The 22300-nt window shown below is 42.4% G+C and overlaps 1 protein-coding gene across 5 annotated transcripts in view; it reads left to right on the plus strand.

The window, feature by feature from the left end:
- TLE4 (transducin like enhancer of split 4) overlaps positions 1 to 22300 on the plus strand; it is a 159540-nt gene that overhangs the window by 125203 nt on the left and 12037 nt on the right. For all 5 annotated transcript variants that reach the window (XM_018052096.1, XM_018052099.1, XM_018052098.1 and 2 more), the window contains 6 exons: positions 11203 to 11322; positions 12300 to 12353; positions 12843 to 12995; positions 14440 to 14572; positions 14944 to 15137; positions 15644 to 15720. In XM_018052096.1, coding sequence (XP_017907585.1) covers positions 11203 to 11322; positions 12300 to 12353; positions 12843 to 12995; positions 14440 to 14572; positions 14944 to 15137; positions 15644 to 15720 — 731 coding nt within the window. The remainder of the gene's footprint in view (positions 1 to 11202; positions 11323 to 12299; positions 12354 to 12842; positions 12996 to 14439; positions 14573 to 14943; positions 15138 to 15643; positions 15721 to 22300) is intronic.

Genomic DNA, 22300 nt, shown 5'->3' on the forward strand with positions numbered 1-22300 from the left:
TAGTAAAGTAATGCTCAAAATTCTCCAAGCCAGGCTTCAGCAATATGTGAACCGTGAACTTCCAGATATTCGAGCTGATTTTAGAAAAGGCAGAGTAACCAGAGGTCAAATTGCCAACATCCACTGGATCATGGAAAAAGCAAGAGAGTTCCAGAAAAACATCTATTTCTGCTTTATTGACTATGCCAAAGCCTTTGACTATGTGGATCACAACAAATTGTGGAAAACTCTTCAAGCGATGGTAATACCAGACCACCTGACCTGCCTTCTGAGAAATCTGTATGCAGGTCAGGAAGCAACAGGTAGAACTGGACGTGGAACAACAGACTGGTTCCAGATAGGAAAAGGAGTACGTCAAGGCTGTATATTGTCACCCTGCTTATTTAACTTAAGAGTACATCATGAGAAACACTGGGTTGGAAGAAGCACAAGCTGGAATCAAGATTGCCGGGAGAAATATCAATAACTTCAGATATTTAGATGACACCACCCTTATGGCAGAAAGTAAAGAGGAGCTAAAAATCCTCTTGATGAAAGTGAAAGTGGAGAGTGAATAAGTTGGCCTAAAGCTCAACATTCAGAAAACTAAAATCATGGCATCTGGCCCCATCACTTCATGGGAAATAGTTGGTGAAAAAGTGGAAACAGTGTCAGACTTGATTTTTCTGGGCTCCAAAATCACTGCAGATGGTGATTGCAGCCATGAAATTAAAAGATGCTTACTCCTTGGAAGAAAAGTTACGACCAACCTAGATAGCATATTCCAAAGCAGAGACATTACTTTGCCAACAAAGATTGTCTAGTCAAGGGTATGGTTTTTCCAGTAGTCATATATGGATGTGAGAGTTGGACTGTGAAGAAAGCTGAGCACCGAAGAATTGATGCTTTTGAAGTGTGGTGTTGGAGAAGACTCTTGAGAGTCCCTTGGACTGCAAGGAGATCCAACCAGTCCATTCTAAAGGAGATCAGTCCTGGGTGTTCTTTGGAAGGAATGATGCTAAAGCTGAAACTCCAGTACTTTGGCCACCTCATAAGAAGAGTTGTCTCATTGGAGAAGACTCTGATGCTGGGAAGGATTGGGGGCAGGAGGAAAAGGGGATGACAGAGGATGAGATGGCTGGATGGCATCACCGAATCGATGGACGTGAGTTTGAGTGAACTGCGGGAGTTGGTGATGAACAGGGAGGCCTGGCGTGCTGCGATTCATGGGGTCGCAAAGAGTCGGACTGAGTGACTGAACTGAACTGAACTGAAAATTACTGCAGGTGGTGACTGCAGCCATGGAATTAAATGACACTTGCTCCTTGGAAGAAAAGCTATGACCAACCTAGACAGCATATTAAAAACAGAGACATTACTTTGCCAACAAAGGCCCTTCTAGTCAAAGCTGTGGTTTTTCCAGTAGTCATGCATGGATGTATGGAAAGCTGAGTGCCAAAGAATTGATGCTTTTGAACTTGGTGTTGGAGAAGACTCTTGAGAGTCCCTTGGACAGCAAGGAGATTCAACCAACTCATCCTAAAGGAAATCAGTCCTGAATATTCATTGGAAGAACTGATGGTGAAGCTGACATGACTGAGCAACTGAACTGAACTGATGTATGGATGTGAGAGTTCGACTATAAAGAAAGCTGAGTACTCAAGAATTGATGCTTTTAAACTGTGATGTTGGAATCTTGAGAGCCCATTGGACTGCAGGGAAATCAAACTGCAGTCAATCCTAAAGATAATCAGTCCTCAGTATTCATTGGAAGGACTGATGCTGAAGCTGAAGCTCCAATACTTTGGCCACCTGATGCAAAGGACTGACTCATTGGAAAAGACCCTGATGCTGGGCAAGATCGAAGGCAGGAGGAGAAGTGGACAGCAGAGGATGAGATGGTTGGATGGCATCACCGACTTGATGGAGATGAGTTTGAGCAAGCTCTGGGAGTTGATGATGGAAAGCAAAGCCTGGCGTGGTACAGTCCATCAGGTCACAAAGAGTTGAACATTCCTGAGTAACTGAACTGAATGACTGTGATACAGATGCTAGGAAAGAAGTAAACAAGGGACTATGGTAGAGATTTCTGGGAGGGATCTTGTTGGGTAGTGTCCCCAGCAAGTCCTTTTCTTGAGAAGGTGATACTTAAGCCGAGGAGTAAAAAGTTTAAAAATACTAGCTGCTCAGAGGTTAGGGAAGGGCATTCTTGGCAGAAGCCTGCACTGAGGGATAATATTTTGGAATGTCTACTACTCTGAGAAGGTGACTTTCAACTGGATCGGAGAAAGTAGACAGCAGCCAGATCAGAAATATATATTAATTGGGATTAATTCCTATTGGTACTTGAAGACGTTTTAGACCTGTGCCATCTAATAATAGCCAAACACCATGTGTGTTATTGAACACCAGGACTGTAGCCAGTCCAAATTGAGATATGCTGTAAGTATAAAATGCACATTAGATGTTAAAGACTTAAAAAAATTAAATGTTTCATTAATAAGTTTGATATTGATTATAAGTTGAGATGATACTTTTTGATACATTGGGTTTAATTAATCTGGTTAAAATTAGTCTTACCTATTTCTTTTAAATTTTGTAAAACCCTGGATACTGGAAATAAATTAAATACATATATGTACATGTGTGTTAAGTTGTGTCTGACTCTTTGCGACTCCTGTGGACTATAGCTGGCCCGACCTCTCTGTTCGTGGGCTTTCCCAGGCATGCATACTGAAAGAGGTTGCAGTTTCCTTCTCCAGGAGATCATCCAGGCCCAGGGATGATATCCTAGTCTCCTGTATTGGCAGGCGAGTTCTTTACTGCTGAGCCACCAGGGAAGTTGGAAATACATATATCTGTTCAGCTCAGTTGCTCAGTCTTGTCTGACTCTTTGCGACCCCATGGACTGTAGCACGCCAGGCTTCCCTGTCCATCACCAACTCCTGGAGCTTGCTCAAACTCATGTCCATCAAGTCGGTAATGCCATCCAGCCATCTCATCCTCTGTTGTCCCTTTCTTCTTCTCCCTTAAATCTTTCCCAGTGAGTCATTTCTTTGCATTAGGTGGCTAGAGTATTGGAGTTTCAGCTTTAGCATCAGTCTTTCCAATGAATATTCAGGACTGATTTCCTTTAAGATGGACTGGTTGGATCTCCTTGCAGTCCAGGGGACTCTCACGAGTCTTCTCCAACACCACACTTCAAAAGCATCAATTCTTCGGCTCTCAGCTTTCTTTATAGTCCAGCTCTCACATCCATGCATGACTACTGGAAAAACCATAGCTTTGACGGTACACACCTTTGTTGGCAAAGTAATGTCTCTTCTTTTTAATATGCTGTCTAGGTTGGTCATAGCTTTTCTTCCAAGGAGCATATGGCTAACATATGTTGCTGTTAGTTCTGTGCTTGAATACAGTTCATTTTGATACTTTAATAAAGGACGTTAACCAGATTGGCCAAGTGATCACTGAAACTGTTTTGCCCATTTGAAGTGGTATGAAGAAGACCTAGATTTTGCATTTCTGATTAGCAACCTTGAAACTGTTAGAAGCCATCTTTAAATTGATACGCTGTTGTTTCCTTCTCTGTTCTCGGTGAATTGCCCTCTGATATTGTATGGAGTATATTTGCATACATAATATATGAGAATATATATGAGGCTCTGTGGAGTTAACACTCTTTGGAGGAAAAAAATGTTTAGCCTTTCTAATAGACTAAAACACTTTACTGGGAAAAAATAGCAACATGAAAAGATTTTCTTTTCCAATAAATTTTAATAGTTGCTTAAATGAGGCTTCTGGTCCATTAAGATACAGCTTGCCAAGTCTTAAATCTGAGTCACTTTTTTCCTCTGATCACCTACCCTATTTGAGCTTCTTTCCAAGCAGTTGTTAGAAGTGTTGATATTTTGAGTCAGAAACAGAGCACACACAGTACAGGAATGGGTCTAAAGCTATTTCACCTTCCCAGAAAAGTCAGGAAGGAAAATTTTTCCAGCCACTTCCCCCACATTTGTTTTTTGGGCAATCAGACTCATATACCACATCATACTTTTTGGTAAGACCTAGTAACATTGATTATAAGGCATTTGGAGAATGAATGATTTAGGATATATTTTATAGGTACGATACTGAAAAAAAAAATCTCAGAAAAAGGTGGCAGTTGCATGAGACTAATTTATATACTGTTTGCATATAAGATGTATAGAATCTACATAAATGAAGGGAAACAAATTCTGGGTGGAGGACAGATGCATATAGGAATATTAGGTCTTGCAAGCCTTGAGGCAGTTCACTAAATTTGAAGGGCATGAATTGATTTTGGGGTGATTGGACAGTTTAAAAGACATTTGTGACTTCTGTGCAATATTTGTGTGTACTTGGTAATTTTTATTATGGTTTCTGGGAGATTGTTCATCCTGTGCCATCTCTGGTAATAAATTCATCCTGTGCTTTGGACTGTCTACATCGGTGGTCATGGAATGTACTTGGCCCCTCTCATCGCCCCCATTGCTTCCACATGTGACCTACAGTTTGGACCACATGCAGACAGTGGCTGTCAAGAGAGAAAGCTTAGGTGCCTGTATAAAACCTGTACCTTTGGTGTCAAAGCATCATGTCCCAGCAGCTTAGCATCATGCCCCAGCAGCTTAACTGGCCAGCTAAAGTAGCTGTCTTTAATGAAATTTCTGGGGTGGAGCCAACAGCTTTATTCCAGGAAGAGGAAATAACAGTCCAGAAACCCCAAGAGGGCATCAAGATAATGTTCTAATTTAAAATCAGTTTTATTGATACCTTATAAATTATTATGGCATTTTTTTCCTGATCAAGTAATACATAATGCTGAAATCTTGGAAGCAAAACATGAATGACTAAGTATTGAATTGCTATAGATTCTGCTGCATGAAGGAGAAAATATGTAGGACTTCTACATATATGGAACCCTACTGGAGGGCGGGGAAGGTATTTTATTCATCTTTGCGTTTTATACTTAGTGGGTCTTCAGTAAATAACTTGTCAAATGAGTCCATACGTGAGCTAAATAAAGATTGTGTGGTGTTTTCCGCATTACCAAAGAGGTAATAGCTCTTCATGGAGCTGCAGACGATTCACAACGCATACTTTCCCCTAGTTCTCACAGCCGCCTTTTAAGGAGGAGCTCCTGTTATCCTCGTTTCACCCACTGGAAGTGGAAGATCGGAGAGGCTCAGTAACTTGTCCAAGGTCACACAGCAAATGGCCTCCAACCCATAGCTGTTTGACTTGAGTACCCATAGCGTGACCATCGTGGTTGCTGCCTCTCTTTTTATTTATTCCTCTGATTTGATGGACTTTTGATTATCTGCAAAAGAATCTTGAATCGAGTTTTTCTTACCAGGAGAGAGGCAGAAAGACAAAGAGGACAGTAGACCATTTTAAAAGAACGTCTTGTTCACAAATGTTACAGAAGGTGAAACATTTATTATGAACTGACTCATTGCTTTACTTGGAGATTATATTAAATCTTGTTTAATGAGGGCAGTCTTCCAGAAGTCCTAGTCATTTTTGAAGGTGAATTTTGATTTATGTTAATTTGAAAAAAGCAACTTCCATAAGGGTTATATACAGATTGTTTTTAATGACTTCCTTAATCAGGCAGGTTATTATAAAAAAAGGTCTTACCGTAATGAGCAGTAAACTGACAACCAATGACTGGCGTAGAGCCCTGCCATATTCAGGCTTCTCAGTACCAGAATGCTATAAATTTTAAGCTAGTTTACATAAATTTGCATGTGTTATGAGTTAGTATGTACGATGTGTGTTTTGATCAAATAAATTTCATTTTAAAGTTTTATACTTAATTTTTCCTGTTTGAGGATTATTTTCTTTGTCTCTCCTGGCTATTTCTTTATAAATGAGATAACAAATGTTAAAATGTTAGTTAAAAAGAGCTCTGTGAACAGGAAAAGAAACATTTTGCATAATGCTGTATAATAAAACCTCAATCTGAAACTGTGCCGGGAGATGGTATGGTTAGTTTGGTATAGAAGTTTATTCAGGATATTCCCTTTGCTTCAGAACTTTTTGAAAGTGTTTTACAACCGTGAAATGCTCTGAGGACTGGGAGCTATGCTTAAGTCTGTGTGACTGGGATCGTAGGGCTCCTCCTGAAGGCCCCTCTGCTTGGAAGGAGGGGTGGGTGGAGCCCCTGCTGATCTCCATCTGTACTCTGGCCTTTGTGTAGTCAAGAAAGTCAGCGGTAATCTGTTTCTGAGACATCAGTCTTCTTCAGAGGAAGTAATGATTGAGAGCATTGGTCATGGCATCAGTAAAGAGTCAGCAAGGCTCTTGGGCCTGACTTCTCTGTTCTCCCCATCCCTACTGCCATAAACAAACTTCCCCTGAATTGTCCCGACCTAAACTCCAGGAGTTGGTGATAGACAGGGAGGCCTGGCGTGCTGCGATTCATGGGGTTGCAAAGAGTCGGACACAACTGAGCAACTGAACTGAACTGAAAGTGAAGTCGCTCAGTTGTGTCCGACTCTTTGTGACCCCATGGACTGTAGCCTACCAGGCTCCTCCCTCCATGGGATTCTCCAGGCAAGACTACTGGAGTGGGTTGCCATTTCCTTCTCCCGGGGATCTTCCCGACCCAGGGATCCGACCCAGGGATCCAACCCAGGTCTCCTGCATTCCAGGCAGACACTTTAACCTCTGAGCCACCAGGGAAGCCCCAACTGAAACTAATTCCTGTGCTGAAAGAACTACAGTTAAGAGTAGCAGTATATTCATCCTTTAAGTGGGCTGGGTTTGAGCGTAAAGAGACCTGGACAGCAGGTGTAAAGTGGGGACAGTCCAGGACTTGTGGTCACCCTGGCCAGATTTTCATGGTTCCCTCTGCCCTGTAATTATCCTCCTTAAGTGTTTGAAAGCGGAGTTACCCTTTGGTACCAAGTAGATGGGGTATCTGAAAGTTGCAGCTGATGAGCAAACAAACCATAACATGAGTTTGAGTTCTTGATCATGTTTGTCTGCTCGACCTTTGGCGTATTTTTGCCAGTTGAGATTTTGTAAGTTGGCAGGGACATCTGAGTACTGCACCTGTGCCACTGGAAAGTGAAGTTAGCTTGAAATGAATGCATTTGAAGTCAAATTAGAAAGTCTAGTGTGGAGGTGGTATTTATAGTCTTGCCTGAAGTATTACACCAAAACCTTATTGTGATTGTTGAAAGGAGATGTGTTTTAGTTAATAGCAGCCTATTGGAGCCCTATCATTATGGGCCATCTGCATATCTATGCTAAGAGACAGTGCTACCCAAATGCTTTTTGTTGTGTGCCTGGGTACTTAGCCTGTCTGACTCTTTGTGACCCCATGGTCTGTATCCCACCAGGCTCCTTTGCTCCTTTGATTTTCCAGTCAAGAATGCTGCATCAGATTCCCATTTCCATACTCCAGGGGATCTTCCCGACGCAGGGATGAAACCCACGTCTCTTTCATCTCCTACAGTTGGCAGGTAGATTCTTCACCACTGCACCCCCCTGAAAGCTCTACCTGAATGCTTAGAATAGTCCTTATGTGAGGCTTCAAATTGAAGATCCACACTAACTCCGCAGTAAATAATGTGGAAAGTGAAGTCGCTCAGTCTTGTCCGACTCTTTGCGACCCCATGGACTAGTAGCCTACCAGGCTTCTCCCTCCATGGGATTCTCCAGGCAAGAGTACTGGAATGGGTTGCCATTTCCTTTTCCAAGGGATCTTCCTGACCCAGGGATCCAACCTGGGTCTCCGTGTTCCAGGCAGACGCTTTAACCTCTGAGCCACCGGGGAAGCATATAAATAATATGGAGGCTTAGTTATTGGCCAGGGACTGTGTTTATGTGGCTTCTTTCACTTAGCCTTCAGAGCACCCTGGTTGAGAAAGTGGGTGAGGTGTTGTTGACTACAGACTGAGACTGAACAACATCCCTGAGGCTACAGGGCTATTAAGTAGAGGATTTTTAACCCAGGCAGTCTGACTCCAGAGAGACGCTCTTGCCTGCTGGTAAAATCTGCGCTACCTGTTATTATAATTAGCTGATTATGTCACCACCACCTCTTTGGGGGTGGAGGAATACTTTATAGAACTCTTTCTCATACTTGGTCATCTTTGATCTTGAGGTGACAGAAGAGTCATGATGAAGGGATGGGGCCACCCTTTTCAATTGCTAGAGGGCTTTGGTTATGACATCAGTAAAGGGTCTTACCTGGCTTTAAGCCTGTCTTTTCTGTCCTCCCCACCCCCACCACCATAGACAAATTCCCCCTGAGTGTCCCTGCCCCAAACTAATTCCTGCGCTGAATGAACTACAGTTAGAGTAGCAGTTTTGCAACTGACTTGATTAATAGCCTTAGTAAAGTCCAGGCTGGATTTCAGACTAGGATCTAGAGTTTTTTCTCATTTTGAGCTACTGTGATTTATAATGTTAGGAATAACTGACTTTAAAGCTTCTCTTTTATTACCAAAGTAGTTAGGATTTCCATATAATAGGATTCATATATTTTATTATTTTTTCTTAGTTTCTCTTTGTTTCCCTTCTCTTTATCTTTTATTAGACATCTACCTTCATTTTTTTTTCAATATACCAATGTGTTTACTTTTTAAAATTAAATTTCTGTTTTTTAATTCTAGGTTATTAGTTTTATTTTTTAGAAGTTTTTACTAACCATTCACATTTAAGATATTTTGCCCTCTCCAAATCAGCCACTGCTTTCTCAGTGTAACTCTTTGTTCATAACAAATTTGCTAGTATATTTACATGATCAGCTGTAAGGAAAAAAGATCTGTGTTTAATGTTTCTAAGTTTGTAGCTTTATAAAGCATAATAAAGCATAATAATGCAACTCTGGTAAGTTTCTTATATAATAAGTTAGGGAAATACCTAAACTGGCTACACCTTTAAAATAACATTAGAGAAATAAAAAAGCTTTTGTTGTAAAATTGTGATTTTTGTCTTTATCAGTGTTCAGTTTCTCCTTTTCACGTGTCTAGCAAAAGTCCAAATGGCCTTCCAGTGGCAGAATGGTAGACTTGTTAGATTCATGATGGGAGTCCGTGCCAAGTCCAATTTGATTCTGGAGCAATTGTGTTATTAGAACATTGCTGATTGCCCCAGTGCCTATTGTTCAGCTTAACCTTTAAATGCTAGTGGTAATTAACTACTTTATCATTCTACTAGGAAACTCCAACATGCAGAACTCTGTTCTACAGTAAAATTCACAAATAAAGTGCTACCCACAGTTCCTGAAATAGCCAGTTTAAAAAGAAAAAGCTATTTGTACATGTTGTGTGCCAATAAATAAACATTACCATTTAGTATTAATTTTTAAGAAAATATTTTGTCATTGTTTAAAAATCCAGTTTTCCTTTTTGACAGAGTAGCAGTAATGTTCAGTGGAGAGAATCAGAATGAAAAGACTCAGTGAATCATAGACAGATGTACTCATTTTTCTTCTTATTGTAAAACACCACATTAGTAGGATGAAGGGGTGCAGAAGTATATGATGGAGTAAGGCGAAGAAGGGGCAGAGCCACCACGTTGCCAGACCTGAGGGGCATCATGCCTCAGATCCTGCTCTACTGAATGATCTCCTATGGATTTGTTTAGCCAAGGGACTCTCTGGAAAGGAGTGTACCACATGAATTTTAGATTACAACTGAGACGTGCAGAGGGGTTGTGCAGTCATTTGTGTTCATTAAAAATAATTCTTGGCAGCTCAGTGCCACTCATTGTGCTGGGTGCCCCCACCACTGGGGATTCGCAGCCTGGAGTGGGAAGGACCTTGTAAACAAATAGGTATCAACTGACTGCGAGTGCTCCACTGTTTGGGTGAATAAAACGTTAGGGACACGAAGAGTGATGGATTCTGTCTGACAGTGTCTGAGGGAGTATCGAACAGTGAAGTTAGAGCTGGTTCTTAAGAACGATGAAAGAGGGTTTCAGAAGGAAGATACTGAGAGAAAGGACATTCTTGAAAGCTGGGCGGCAGGGGGAGGAAATAAAGGCTCCCACTGCAGTGACAATAGGCATGGGATAAGGTGGAGCAGCAACATGCTGAGAGCTCTGAGACCAGGCCTGGGCTGAATTGGGGCAGAGAGTGAAGGGCTTTGAAAGACAGCTATATACTCAGAAGTTGGGGTTTTTCCGCTCTGTGGATGGTGGGACACCGTTTGTCATTTTTAAAGGAAGGGTGAGAATCTCTGGAAAGAGATTTGTTTGAGAATCCCAGAAATGTGGAGGATAGGCTGGAAAGCGGAAAAACTAGATATAGGGATTGGCATTAAATTGGTAGGTAGTAGCTCACAGATGGTGTTTGTGTGCATGGTTTCAATGGCATAATGGTTGTAAAAGCCTGATTGCATTGGGTCATGGTAGGAAAACAAAGCAGAAGCATTGAAGCAAGTCTCATGGCCTGGGAATGAGGATTGGAACTCAGTGGACATAGATGATAGTCAAGAAGCTATCAGTACACGTTATGAAATTGTTTTACTTTCAGTGTTTTGCTTCTGTCTTCAGCCTTTAATGGATAATGCCTGCTATCTTTTCTGCCACCAAATATAAGAGTAAATGTTTGAGTAGCAGTAGTTACCATGCTTGCTTCCTACATTTAGAGTAATCATATAAAACCTTGAGATGGACTGATACAGGAAGGAAGGGTTTAGAGTTACTCATCCCCTGTCAATGGGAACCCACTTACTAGTCCTCAGTCTTCTTCCTCTAAACTCCCACCCTGTACCCCTGCCTCTGGAGCTAGTGGAGGAGTTGCCATCATCACATCTGACCACTAGGGAGTGATCGCTTTATAGCTCTACTGACCCAGGGTGGGCTTCCCAGGTGGCACTAGTGGTAAAAAACCCATCTGTCAGTGCAGAAGATGTAAGAGATGCAGGTTCAGTCCTTGCGCAGGGAAGATCCCCTGGAGGAGGAAATGGCAACCCACTCCAGTATTCTTGCCTGGAAAATTCCATGGACGGAGGAGCCCAGCAGGCTACATCCATGAGGGCGCATAGAGTCTGACACAGCTGAAGTGACTTAGCACGCACGCACGCACGCATCAACACGGAGTGGGTAGGGGGAGGCCTGTCTCCTCTTAACAGCTTGGCATATACTAAAAGCAAAAAGGAGATAAAGTCTCATGTGTTTTTAGAAAATGACAGGGTTAAATGACTGGTCATCTCTCAATTCTGCTTTCCTTTCTAATTTCAGAGCTCTTCGGTATCTCCATCAGCCAGTTTCCGAGGTGCTGAGAAGCACAGAAACTCCACAGACTATTCCTCTGATAGCAAAAAGCAGAAAACTGAAGAAAAGGAGATTGCAGCTCGTTATGTAGGTTCACTCACCTTTGCTTTGGGGGAGGCAGTTTATCTTGCTTTTTAATCAGCAGCCATTTTACCCTCTTAATATTACCAACCAAAACTAGACCACAAGATAACATTCTAGGAGAGAAAACTAGTTAATACAGTTGTAGCTGAGTGTCAGTTGGCTGACTGAAAGCCTGTGTTTGCAGGTGAGTGAGCCAGGAAACAATGTTTCATCTGGCAACAGATAGAGGACTTGTGTTCCGTATTATTTCTGTTACCTGAATTTGCTTCCCTCCATACATTTCAAGGTGGTTGAATTTTCTGTGGCCAGATAGAAATGTTAAGGGAAAATGTAAAATTACAGACAATCTGTTAAATTGTCTGGATGACCTCCTGTGCTGAGGAATGTAGCACATTTTGGTGGAATGTTACTTCCAGAGACATCCAGATGTGTTCCTAGCCTGGACCGAAGCTCCTTTCCCTTCAGTGACTGCTGCTTCAGATCAGTGAAGGGAGGAAGCGGGATGGGACTCCCTGGTGTGGAGGCACGCTGACCACGTTCCACTTCTGATGCTGGTGCCCTGCAAGACTGCAGGCTCAAAAGAAGCCAAGAACTTGAATTTTCGTGTGAAACCTCCGAAATTCAAAATTGTGGCTTCTTACCCAGTCTTTGAAAGACACTGACAGAACAATCCCACCCATATGTAGGCTGTATTATGTAGCATGGGCAGGCCAGGTGGCACCTGATACTCTAGACTAACAAGCCATAAGCTTTGACTTTCTTCAACTAAAATGGAATCATCCTATTACCTATCTCATAGCATCATCACAAGGAGTAAAAAGCACAGTACATTGTAGAGTGTTTAGTACTGTTTGGTGCAGTTCATTTTTATAAAGTGTGAGGAATTAATTACTCTGGACTTTACCTAGGGTAAATCTGGCTGCTTTTTTTTTTTTTTTTTTGCTGTGGGAGGAGATAATGCTTCTCAATTGTCAATGCAGGACAGCGATGCTGAGAAGAGTGATGACAACTTGGTGGTTGACGTTTCCAATGAGGTATGTTTGTGGCTCATTTGACTTCCTGCTCTTACCCAGTTATAACAATGATTAGTGTCCCAACAACTAGTGTCCACAATGTTTTCTTAATTCCTAAAGGGACCCACAATTTGTCTATCTAAAAACCTCGTGTATTACACATTCTTTCCTATTGTCACTCTTGTCTATGAAGCGCACACACGTTCTGCTACCAGCAGGAATGCACACCAGACGTCTGTGGTCAGTCTGCAGGGCTCCTTGACAAGTTGCTTGCAGATTTGTAGAGTTTTTATTTTTGTTGCTGTTTTAAAATAAATATGATAAATTTTGTATTTTTATTGACCTTGATACTGAATATTTTCTGCAGCAATCTGATGAGTCTTACAGTCTGTTACAGAACATTTTTTGCTCCTAAGCTATTGAAGACTTTGGCTTGAAACGTCCACACCAAGTACTCTGGCATTGTGAACGTGCTGTGCTGTATGTGATACCCTTGATGTTCCTTTGTAGGATCCATCATCACCTCGAGGGAGCCCAGCACATTCCCCGAGAGAGAACGGCCTGGACAAGACACGCCTGCTCAAGAAAGATGCCCCTATCAGTCCAGCTTCGATTGCATCCTCCAGCAGTACTCCTTCCTCCAAATCCAAAGAAATTAGCCTTGTAAGTAGTTATTCATTTTTCTTGGGGTTTCCAAGGAGGCGCTAGTGGTAAAAAACCTACCTGCCAATGCAGGAGACATAAGAGACATGGGTTTGATCCCTGGGTCAGGAAGAGTCCCAGGAGCACATGGCAGCCCACTGCAGTATTCTTGCCTGGAGAATCCCATGGACAGAGGAGCCTGGTGGGCTACAGCCCGTCGGGTTGCAAAGACTTGGACACAACCGAGCGACTGACACTTTCCTCACTTTCACTGTCTTTCTTTGCATTGCCTGTTTCCATATGATTAGTTTTAATTAATTCTAAAATTTTATTTTTCTTCATTTTTCCGTAGGACTTTGATCACTAAGTATATGTATATGTTCAGTATTCAAGTTTAATTGACAAAGGTACTTTGGAACAGAGTGAGCGCTCACTGACTTGTTGGTGATGGATGTTTGTTTTGTGAGTCTTTTTGTAAGGATAGGGGAAGGACATGGGGAAATGTAGTGAAACATGTCTCAGTGAAGATACAGATACTCACATTGGGGCTACAGAGATGGTTTTGTCATCTGTGGTTTATGGTAAATTTAGTTTTTGGCTTGGATGTGATTTTGTTGCTAGCTTTGTTTGAATTACCAAGCTATATATGACTGCAATAGTTTTCCCTTCCTAACTAAAAAGTTATCTGTCATTTATAAAAGTCTGTCTTGAGTCACACCACAAATCACAAATGCAAAAAATGGAACTGCTTGCAAGTCAGGATAATCTCCCTGTAGCCTCGTCTTTTGTGGCTGTGTAGTTAATTGCATTTTTATGTGATGTGTCTTCCTTGTTCCTCACCAGTTATTTCCTTATAACATAGTGTTAAAAAAAAAAAATCAGTTTTCAAATAGCCTTTTGAATTCACAGCTGAAAGAAAGAAAATTCCTCAGTTTGTCTGCAGATTTGGAGGCTGTGTCTGGTACAGGGCTGCATTTAGTTTATTTCTGTTGTTTTCTCTTGGCCTTCCGGCCTGTTAACGACAGCTCATCTGTGCTGATCTCTGTGATGATTCAGGCTTGGTTCTTTTTTAAGGGGACCTGTTAACCAGGGACGCCTCTTGTGGCATGAACAATTCATCAGGAACCCAACAAAACCACTCAGTCTTAAAGCAACCAGCAAGTGGCCAGTCACATCAGGACATCACGAACTGTCAGCCTTTGTCTGACTCAGACCAGTTTCCTGGAAATGGTCTCCTCTGCCCCAAATTCAGCTCTGATTTATGTCCTCCCGAAGATTGGTTTTGTGGTCTCAGGGAACACTTTTTGTTTCTTTGTTAGCTCTTCTTAACTAATAAAAAAGGCCCACACTGAAGAATCTTTTCCATTTCTTTTTTCTCTCCTTCTTCTTTACCATTTCAAATGTTTAACATAATTGTTAAAATTGTGCTCTAATTACCAGTGTATTCCATTACATCTCTTGTTAGAATGAAAAATCTACTACTCCTGTGTCGAAGTCCAATACCCCTACTCCACGAACCGATGCACCCACCCCAGGCAGTAATTCCACTCCCGGATTGAGGCCAGTTCCCGGAAAACCACCAGGAGTCGACCCGTTGGGTTAGTCAGAAAAAAGTTTCTGTACATATTTATGCTTCCTGTTTTTAAAGAAATTATAGCAATTTAAAGAGTGTAATACATTAAGAGTACAATGATCAGCATGGACTGGCTGTGAGTTGTTTTAGTCCGAATCAAGCACCTGGCACTTACCCTGTCTGACACATAGTAGGTGTTCAGTAAATTAAGGTGAATGTTTGAACCTTGATGAAAGCTTAAATGACTTTTGCAAACATTAAAATAAGCTTATTTGAATTACAGATCCTATTTCTTAACATATGTAAGAACATGTTACTCCTTGTATTCATTAGACCTCAGTATTATTTCCTGTGTGTGTCCTTGGTTTTTCTCCTCCCTTCTGTTTGGGTCTGTAGCGTCAAGCCTAAGGACCCCCATGGCAGTACCTTGTCCATACCCAACCCCGTTTGGGATTGTGCCGCACGCGGGGATGAATGGGGAGCTGACCAGCCCCGGAGCTGCCTACGCAGGGCTACATAACATCTCCCCACAGATGAGCGCAGCTGCTGCTGCTGCTGCCGCGGCCGCTGCCTACGGGAGATCACCAGTGGTATGTTGTAAACTTTTACAGAATGAAAGTATTTCAGAGCTCAGAAAATGGCCATGCGTATTTTTGCCTAGAGTAGTTTTTATAGCTTGAGGTATATCTGTGGAGCAACCTGAGCTTATTTATAAATTAAACTGCATGCTATTATATTGTACGATTCATTTTATTTCATAAGATAGGGGCAGTTTTTGTGTGTTATATTCCGTAAAAAAAAAGTCAAACCTACAGAAGTAGAGCAGATAATATAATAAATATAGTAATCCCTTCATTTGCATCATGAGCTTCAATGATAATAGTGTTTTTTTTGTTGTTTGTTCCACCCCCAAGTATGTGACCATGAAATCATGTACATCCTCCTATCATTTCATCAATGAATACATGTATATTTATCTCTAAAATTGCATTTTAAAAGCATCTATTCTCCTAGGATTTGGAAAGGTACTGAGTAGGATGAAATGAGTTAATGTAACTGTGTTTATTTTTGCTGCCTTGCTTGGGAACAATTTTAGGTTGGATTTGATCCACACCATCACATGCGTGTGCCGGCGATACCTCCAAACCTGACAGGCATTCCAGGAGGAAAGCCGTGAGTACCAAGCTCTGTTCCACGTGTTCACTGTTTGTCTGGGCCCTCACTGGCCCTTTAGACTCTGAGAACTACTGGGCGGTGTTGGCAAGTTCCTTCAGCTTGCAAGGGTTTTTTGTTGTGGGGATTTTTTTTTTTTTTTTTTTTTGGCAGAATATTTTATTTTTCTTTTTTTTAGCACAAGGCAAGAGGTAATGAGGTGGGGTTTTAGATTTTCAATTAAAATCTCAAACTTCTGATGTGGAAATGCAGATTGCTGGGGCATCTCTAGTAGTCAGATCTTCTCTACATCTGTTACTGATTTCAGGGCAATTCTTTTATTGTCTTGGGGGAAAAAGTCATCTTATGTGCAAACCTAGATGCTCAAAATTAGAGCATGTTAGGGAAAGACATGCCAAACTTCAGGGGCTAAAAAGAAAGAAGCTCATTTGTGTTTCTGGCAAAGGTGGCTTGCTCAGTTGGCTTCCTGTCCTGTGAACCGGATATTTGGAGCCTCTACAGTCTCATGGCCCCCTCCAGCCATGAAGGTGAAACACACACAGCAGTTGTTCCAGCCTCTTCTTGTACATTCTGATCTCTCCCACGTGTTGTTCCTTATCCTTTTAATCCACTGCACTTAATTTTCATTACTGCCTTTGCACAGCTCTCTGCTCTTTGGTGCTCACAGTTTATGCTTGTTCAACAGATGATTGAAGATGTGTGCCAGTCTCCTTTCACTAGCCTCCTGTTGCTTGTTTATCCACTGCTGTACACTCAGGCATTTAGGTGTCATCCTGTTGTTTCCTGCCTGTCTTCTTTTTTTTCCCCATGTTGCTGGCCCCACAGCATTAAACATGCCTGACCTTGACCCTTCCTTCACTTTCCACCTGATGTTTCATGTTCTTGGCTCTTCCTCTGTAACTTCTCTGCAGACTCTACCCTAAACTTCCCTGTTGCGTCATACACGGTACTGGTTCCATAGCCAGGTTGCTCAGTAAATATTTGACTGATTAATAAGCGAGTCAAGGCAAACTAGACTTTGAGTTCCTTGAGAGTTGAAGGTATAAATATCAATTACCATAAAATTCTGTGTATTTGTGTGTGTTCGGCAAATAGTTGTTGATTGACTGACAAGTCTTGTTGACCAAGAACCCTGGTGTATTTGAAGGTGAAAGTTCGGTCTATTTCAAGCAGTGACTAAACAACAAAATCAAGGGATTAATCAAATAAACTGAATACCAACAAGTTTCATATAAACCTGTGGAGATGGAGAGGTTTCTTGAGGGAAGCGGTGTGGTCTGTTTTCAGTACTGTGTGGAGTTACCACTTAGTCACCAGGCAGGTGTACCCAGAGCTGTAGTGTAACCGCTGCCAGGTGAAGTGGTGCATCACACTTTCGGTAGGGGTGGTGGGTAGCAGGATGGCTTTGTTTTGATGGTCTTTGTTCCTAGAGTTACCAGGTCACAGCTGATGCAGTTGGCAAATGACATCAGGAAACCCCAAAGAGAGCATTGGTGTGTTCAACAGGGGTTGGGTTCTGGAGTGTGATAGATCCAAGGTTGAATTCTGACTCTGCCGATTGACACTAGGAAGGAACTGACTTTATGCAGAGTTTCTCAACTTCGTGAGCCTCAGTTGGCTCATCTTTAAAAACAGGGCTGGCACCTTCCTGATAAGAAGGGCCTGAGGATGAGATGATATGATGGAGGTTTAGTCCAGTGTTTGGTTTACAGTGGCTATTGAGTCCACTGCTGCACCATTTCCTCTTGAGCTTTGCCCGGGTTGTTATCAGGTTTTCAATTGCTTATGCAGAAGAACATAGTGGGAGGCAGAGATATCGTAAGAAGATTAGACTGAGTATATTAGATTTCCCTCTTCCTATCTTTGTGTGTCTTTAACAAGGCACCAGGACATACAAATTAGCACTCATTATGCATATAGAGGGAAGAAGGAAATGGCACCCCACTCCAGTGCTCTTGCCTGGAGAATCCCATGGGCAGAGGAGCCTGGTGGGCTGCAGTCCATGGGGTCGCTAAGAGTCAGACACGACTGAGCGACTTTGCTTTCACTTTCACTTTCATGCATTGGAGAAGGAAATGACAACCCACTCCAGTGTTCTTGCCTGGAGAATCCCAGGGATGGGGAGCCTGGTGGGCTGCCGTCTATGGGGTCGCACAGAGTCGGACGCGACTGAAGCAACTTAGCAGCAGCAGCAGCATGCATATAGAGAGAAATACTTTTATTATAGGTTTTTACAGAAGAGATGATGGAATATGGCTTCTAGATCACAGGATGGAGAGTTGTGACACTTGTGCATGTTTTTCAATAGGAAAACTATCTTTTGTGCTACAACATAAAACATAATAAATTACCTAAAGGCCTTCTTCACCACATACACAAAGGAACTGCTTTTCTTTAGAAGAACTTGAAACATTTGTGCATCTCTCTCCTTGTTTTTTTTTACAGAATAATTGCTAGATATTATCACAAATTATAATTAAATGCATGTTCCAAACTAATGAATAAAATAGCATTTACTTGCTAATTCACCTTGGGTCCTCTTGCTTATTCTGTTGAATTAACAGAAGTTCTTCTCAATAAGTAACTGAAATGACAATAGAGTTTAATTTTAACATCAGCCAGAAGTGGACTTTTTTCCTCACGTGCTACTTATATGAGGCTTTTATAAATAATATAAAAGTATTCAATTGAAACCACTGTACTAATTATATTGTGGGAAATGGCATGTGACTTCAGCCATAACATAAGGTCTCAGGTTTATGGGTTTTAAGCTGCTCACAATTCAGAAATTCTTCTTTGCTGTTGTTTTTATTTGTCTTTATAAAGCAAAATTTTTCACAATAGGAACACTTCCTGGCACACAGTAAACTCTCAAGTTTTATTTGTTGGCTGGTTAACCTTCTAGTGGGTTCATATGCTCCCAGAACCCAATCTTCTGTCCTACTGAATGCTGCATGGAGTGCAACAGCCAGACCTTTCTTTGTGAATTTAGGGTCTAGTTCAGTCATATGAGACATCAGATACTTGGAGAAGGTGCCAATGAAGCTTGGAAGTGATGAGTGTGATGTTATGGAACTGGGCCTCTCACAGAGGGAGGGGGAAGTACAGGTGGGAACGCCAAGAACCTTCTGAGCTGCGCTGGGTTTTCATCCAAATATGATCCAAATAAAATAGCATCCTCAATACACATGTTTTAAACAGGTTGATTTGCAGATGTCTGAATTGTTTGAAGTATATTTCTGTCAGGAAGTCCAAACTTCTTTCTCTTGACCATCTCCTTTGGAGACCACTTTGTAGTTTCATCTGCCGAGAGGGAGAAAGAGACAGACAGGGGTAGAGAGGGTGGGAGGAAGAGATAGACAGGGGTAGAGAGGGTGGGAGGAAGAGACAGACAGGGGTAGAGAGGGTGGGGGAAGAGAGAGACAGGGGTAGAGAGGGTGGGGGGAAGAGAGAGACATGGGGTAGAGAGGGTGGGGGGAAGAGAGAGACAGGGGTAGAGAGGGTGGGGGAAGAGAGACAGGGGTAGAGAGGGCGGGGGAAGAGAGAGACAGGGGTAGAGAGGGTGGGGGAAGAGAGAGAGAGGGGTAGAGAGGGTGGGGGAAGAGAGACAGGGGTAGAGAGGGTGGGAGGAAGAGAGAGAGAGGGGTAGAGAGGGTGGGGGAAGAGAGAGAGAGGGGTAGAGAGGGTGGGGGAAGAGAGACAGGGGTAGAGAGGATGGGGGGAAGAGACAGACAGGGGTAGAGAGGGTGGGGGAAGAGAGAGAGAGGGGTAGAGAGGGTGGGGGAAGAGAGAGACGGGTAGAGAGGGTGGGGGAAGAGAGAGACGGGTAGAGAGGGTGGGGGAAGAGAGAGGGGTAGAGAGGGTGAGGGTGGGGGAAGAGAGAGACAGGGGTAGAGAGGGTGGGGGAAGAGAGAGATAGGGGTAAAGAGGGTGGGGGAAGAGAGAGAGGGGTAGAGAGGGTGAGGGTGGGGGAAGAGAGAGACAGGGGTAGAGAGGGTGGGGGAAGAGAGACAGGGGTAGAGAGGGTGGGGGGGAGAGAGAGACAGGGGTAGAGAGGGTGGGGGAAGAGAGAGACAGGGGTAAAGAGGGTGGGGGAAGAGAGAGAGGGGTAGAGAGGGTGAGGGTGGGGGAAGAGAGACAGGGGTAGAGAGGGTGGGGGAAGAGAGAGACATGGGTAGAGAGGGTGGGGGAAGAGAGAGAGAGAGAGAGTCTGTGTGTGTGTGTGTGTGTGTGTGTGTGTGTGTGTGTGTGTGTGTGCATTTCTGTGGCTTCCTGCACCTGTTACTTCCAGCCCTATATTTTCGTGATTTGTTGGACATCTCAGCTAGGCATCTTGAGTGCGTATTACTTGCGGTACAAGTTTATTATATTCACAAAGTGCTTCCCCAGGCTTACCCGGTTTTCAGAGTACTCTGTTCCTTGTTCCCGTGTGCTCAGACACTGTCATTATTGGCTTCTTCCTCACTTCTCTTCAGTTAAGTCCTATAGAATTTTATTTCCACTGTTACTTCTAGTGTGTCATCCTTCTCCTTACCTGGTTCGAGTGCCCCATTGCCCCTCATCTAGATTATTGGACTAATTGTCATCCAGTAATTATTGGATGAATTTTGTATTATTAATAACTTTGGACTAATAAGTATTGGAAAAATAATTGGGTTAATTATTATCTAGATTGATAATTGTCCTACTCCTCCTGTCTGTTGTGCTTCTTGCTACCAGATTTATTCTGACCGGCTTTGCTCCTCCTCCTACAAGCATTCTTCAGCAAAATCTATTTGTGAAATTCTCAGGCTGACCTTCTGTACATGGTGTGTGTGTGTATGTATGTGAGAGAGAGAGAAAAATATTTTATCAAGCTAGCTCCTTCAGCACTTAACTGTGTTGGGGGTCATTGCTGAATTACTGAATTCCTGAATTAAAACCAATCCAAGTCTTCCCAAAATCATTTCATCTCATCCTTTTAGAGCTATTTCCCTCCACCTGGAAGGGTTTTTCCAACTTCCTCCCTCTTTGGTGAAGTCCTTCCATTCGCTAAAATTCATCTCTAATACCATGTCTTTCATGAAACATAAGCTTTATTTTTGCTTTTTGAACCACAACAGAACTTCATTCTTCCATCTTGCACCTGGTATTGTAACCCCTTTTATACTTTTCTCATCATACTTCCTAATTTATAAGCCACTTACGGGCAAGGCCCACATCTTACCTGATTTTGTATCTCGGCATGATGTCTGTATCAGAATATGTGAATAAGGAGTATTGATGCATTTAATTAGAGAAAAAAATAGATTTTCAGGCCTGCACCTCTCTCATTTCTAGAAAGCTTGGCTTTCAGTACTCTTTGCTAGCTACAAATCAGAGTTTGTTGAAATCTGATAATAAGTACGTACTAGAGCTTTCTTTTTTTCCAGTCTTCAGTATCATTTATATGTATGTATTTATTTATATATTTATATATATATATTTTAATAGTAAACAGAGGGCTACATTATACCCTTAATGTAAGTAGACTCTTGAAATTCTTAATTCAGGGAGTCCCAGGAACATAGTAGGAGCTCACAGGGAGGTTGGGGAATGTCATGAATGTCAAGCATGTCATGTTGAAAAACCTCTAAAGAAATTACGTGCCTGGTTTCTTAACTGTTTTAATTCTCAAGGCTCTTTAAAAATCATTAGTTATTGTGGAGGGGAGTGAAGGGATATCTTTTCAAGGAAATTATCATTAAGAATGTTTAACACCATCTCTAAACTTGGAATAATCTTCCTTTCTTAAAGATTTACTTCACGACCTCTTAATTGCTAAATCCATTAGCCTTTGTCTCCCCTCAGAATTTCACTGCTTTCCCCTCCTTGCCTGAACTGACACCTGGCTCTCTGCTGAGGAGACTCTCCACCTGCAGCTCTCCATGGGCTGCCCTTTCATTTACTTCATGTCAGCCATCCTCGGAGCCAATGGCAGGCTTATAAAGGCTGTGTCGCCCTCCCCACTTCCGGTTCCATTCCAGTGTCTTCCAGAACTAAACTCATTCTGCCTTCATGTGAAAACCCAACCCATCTCAAATGTGTGCCTGAGTGTCCACCCCCTCTTCTGCCTTGTTGGAAGATTCCTCAGTTAATTTAAGACTTTACACTTTGCTTGGGGTCTTCCTCCACTCAGAGGCTGCCATCATCCTGGGTGTCAGTGGTACACAAGATAGCCCTTTCATAACCTCATCGCAGGGCTTGGGCCTCATCATCTCTAATGAACTTCTGTCGTCTTTGACATCGTTTATCTACTTAATAGACCCCAGGGAAGACCTTGTCATCACTCTCCACTGTGTTACCTTCACGAGCCCCGCATGCCATCGAGAACAGCGTTCTCTGCCTCTTCGCAGCCACAGAAATCTTTGAAATTGCAAATCTGTTCCCAGCTTTCTTGCTGTCTCTCATGCCTAGGCTACCAGCTTCTCCCCTAGATTGCCACATTAGTCCCCTGACTAGTTTTCCTTCCGTTCTACAGTCCATTCTCATCCAACAACTAGAACGATGCTTTGAAAACATTAACTGAATTGTGTCATTCCCTGCCCTACACAGAAGTCTC

This window comes from Capra hircus, chromosome 8 (assembly GCF_001704415.2).
Source record: "Capra hircus breed San Clemente chromosome 8, ASM170441v1, whole genome shotgun sequence".
In the NCBI taxonomy this organism is placed as follows: domain Eukaryota; kingdom Metazoa; phylum Chordata; class Mammalia; order Artiodactyla; family Bovidae; genus Capra; species Capra hircus.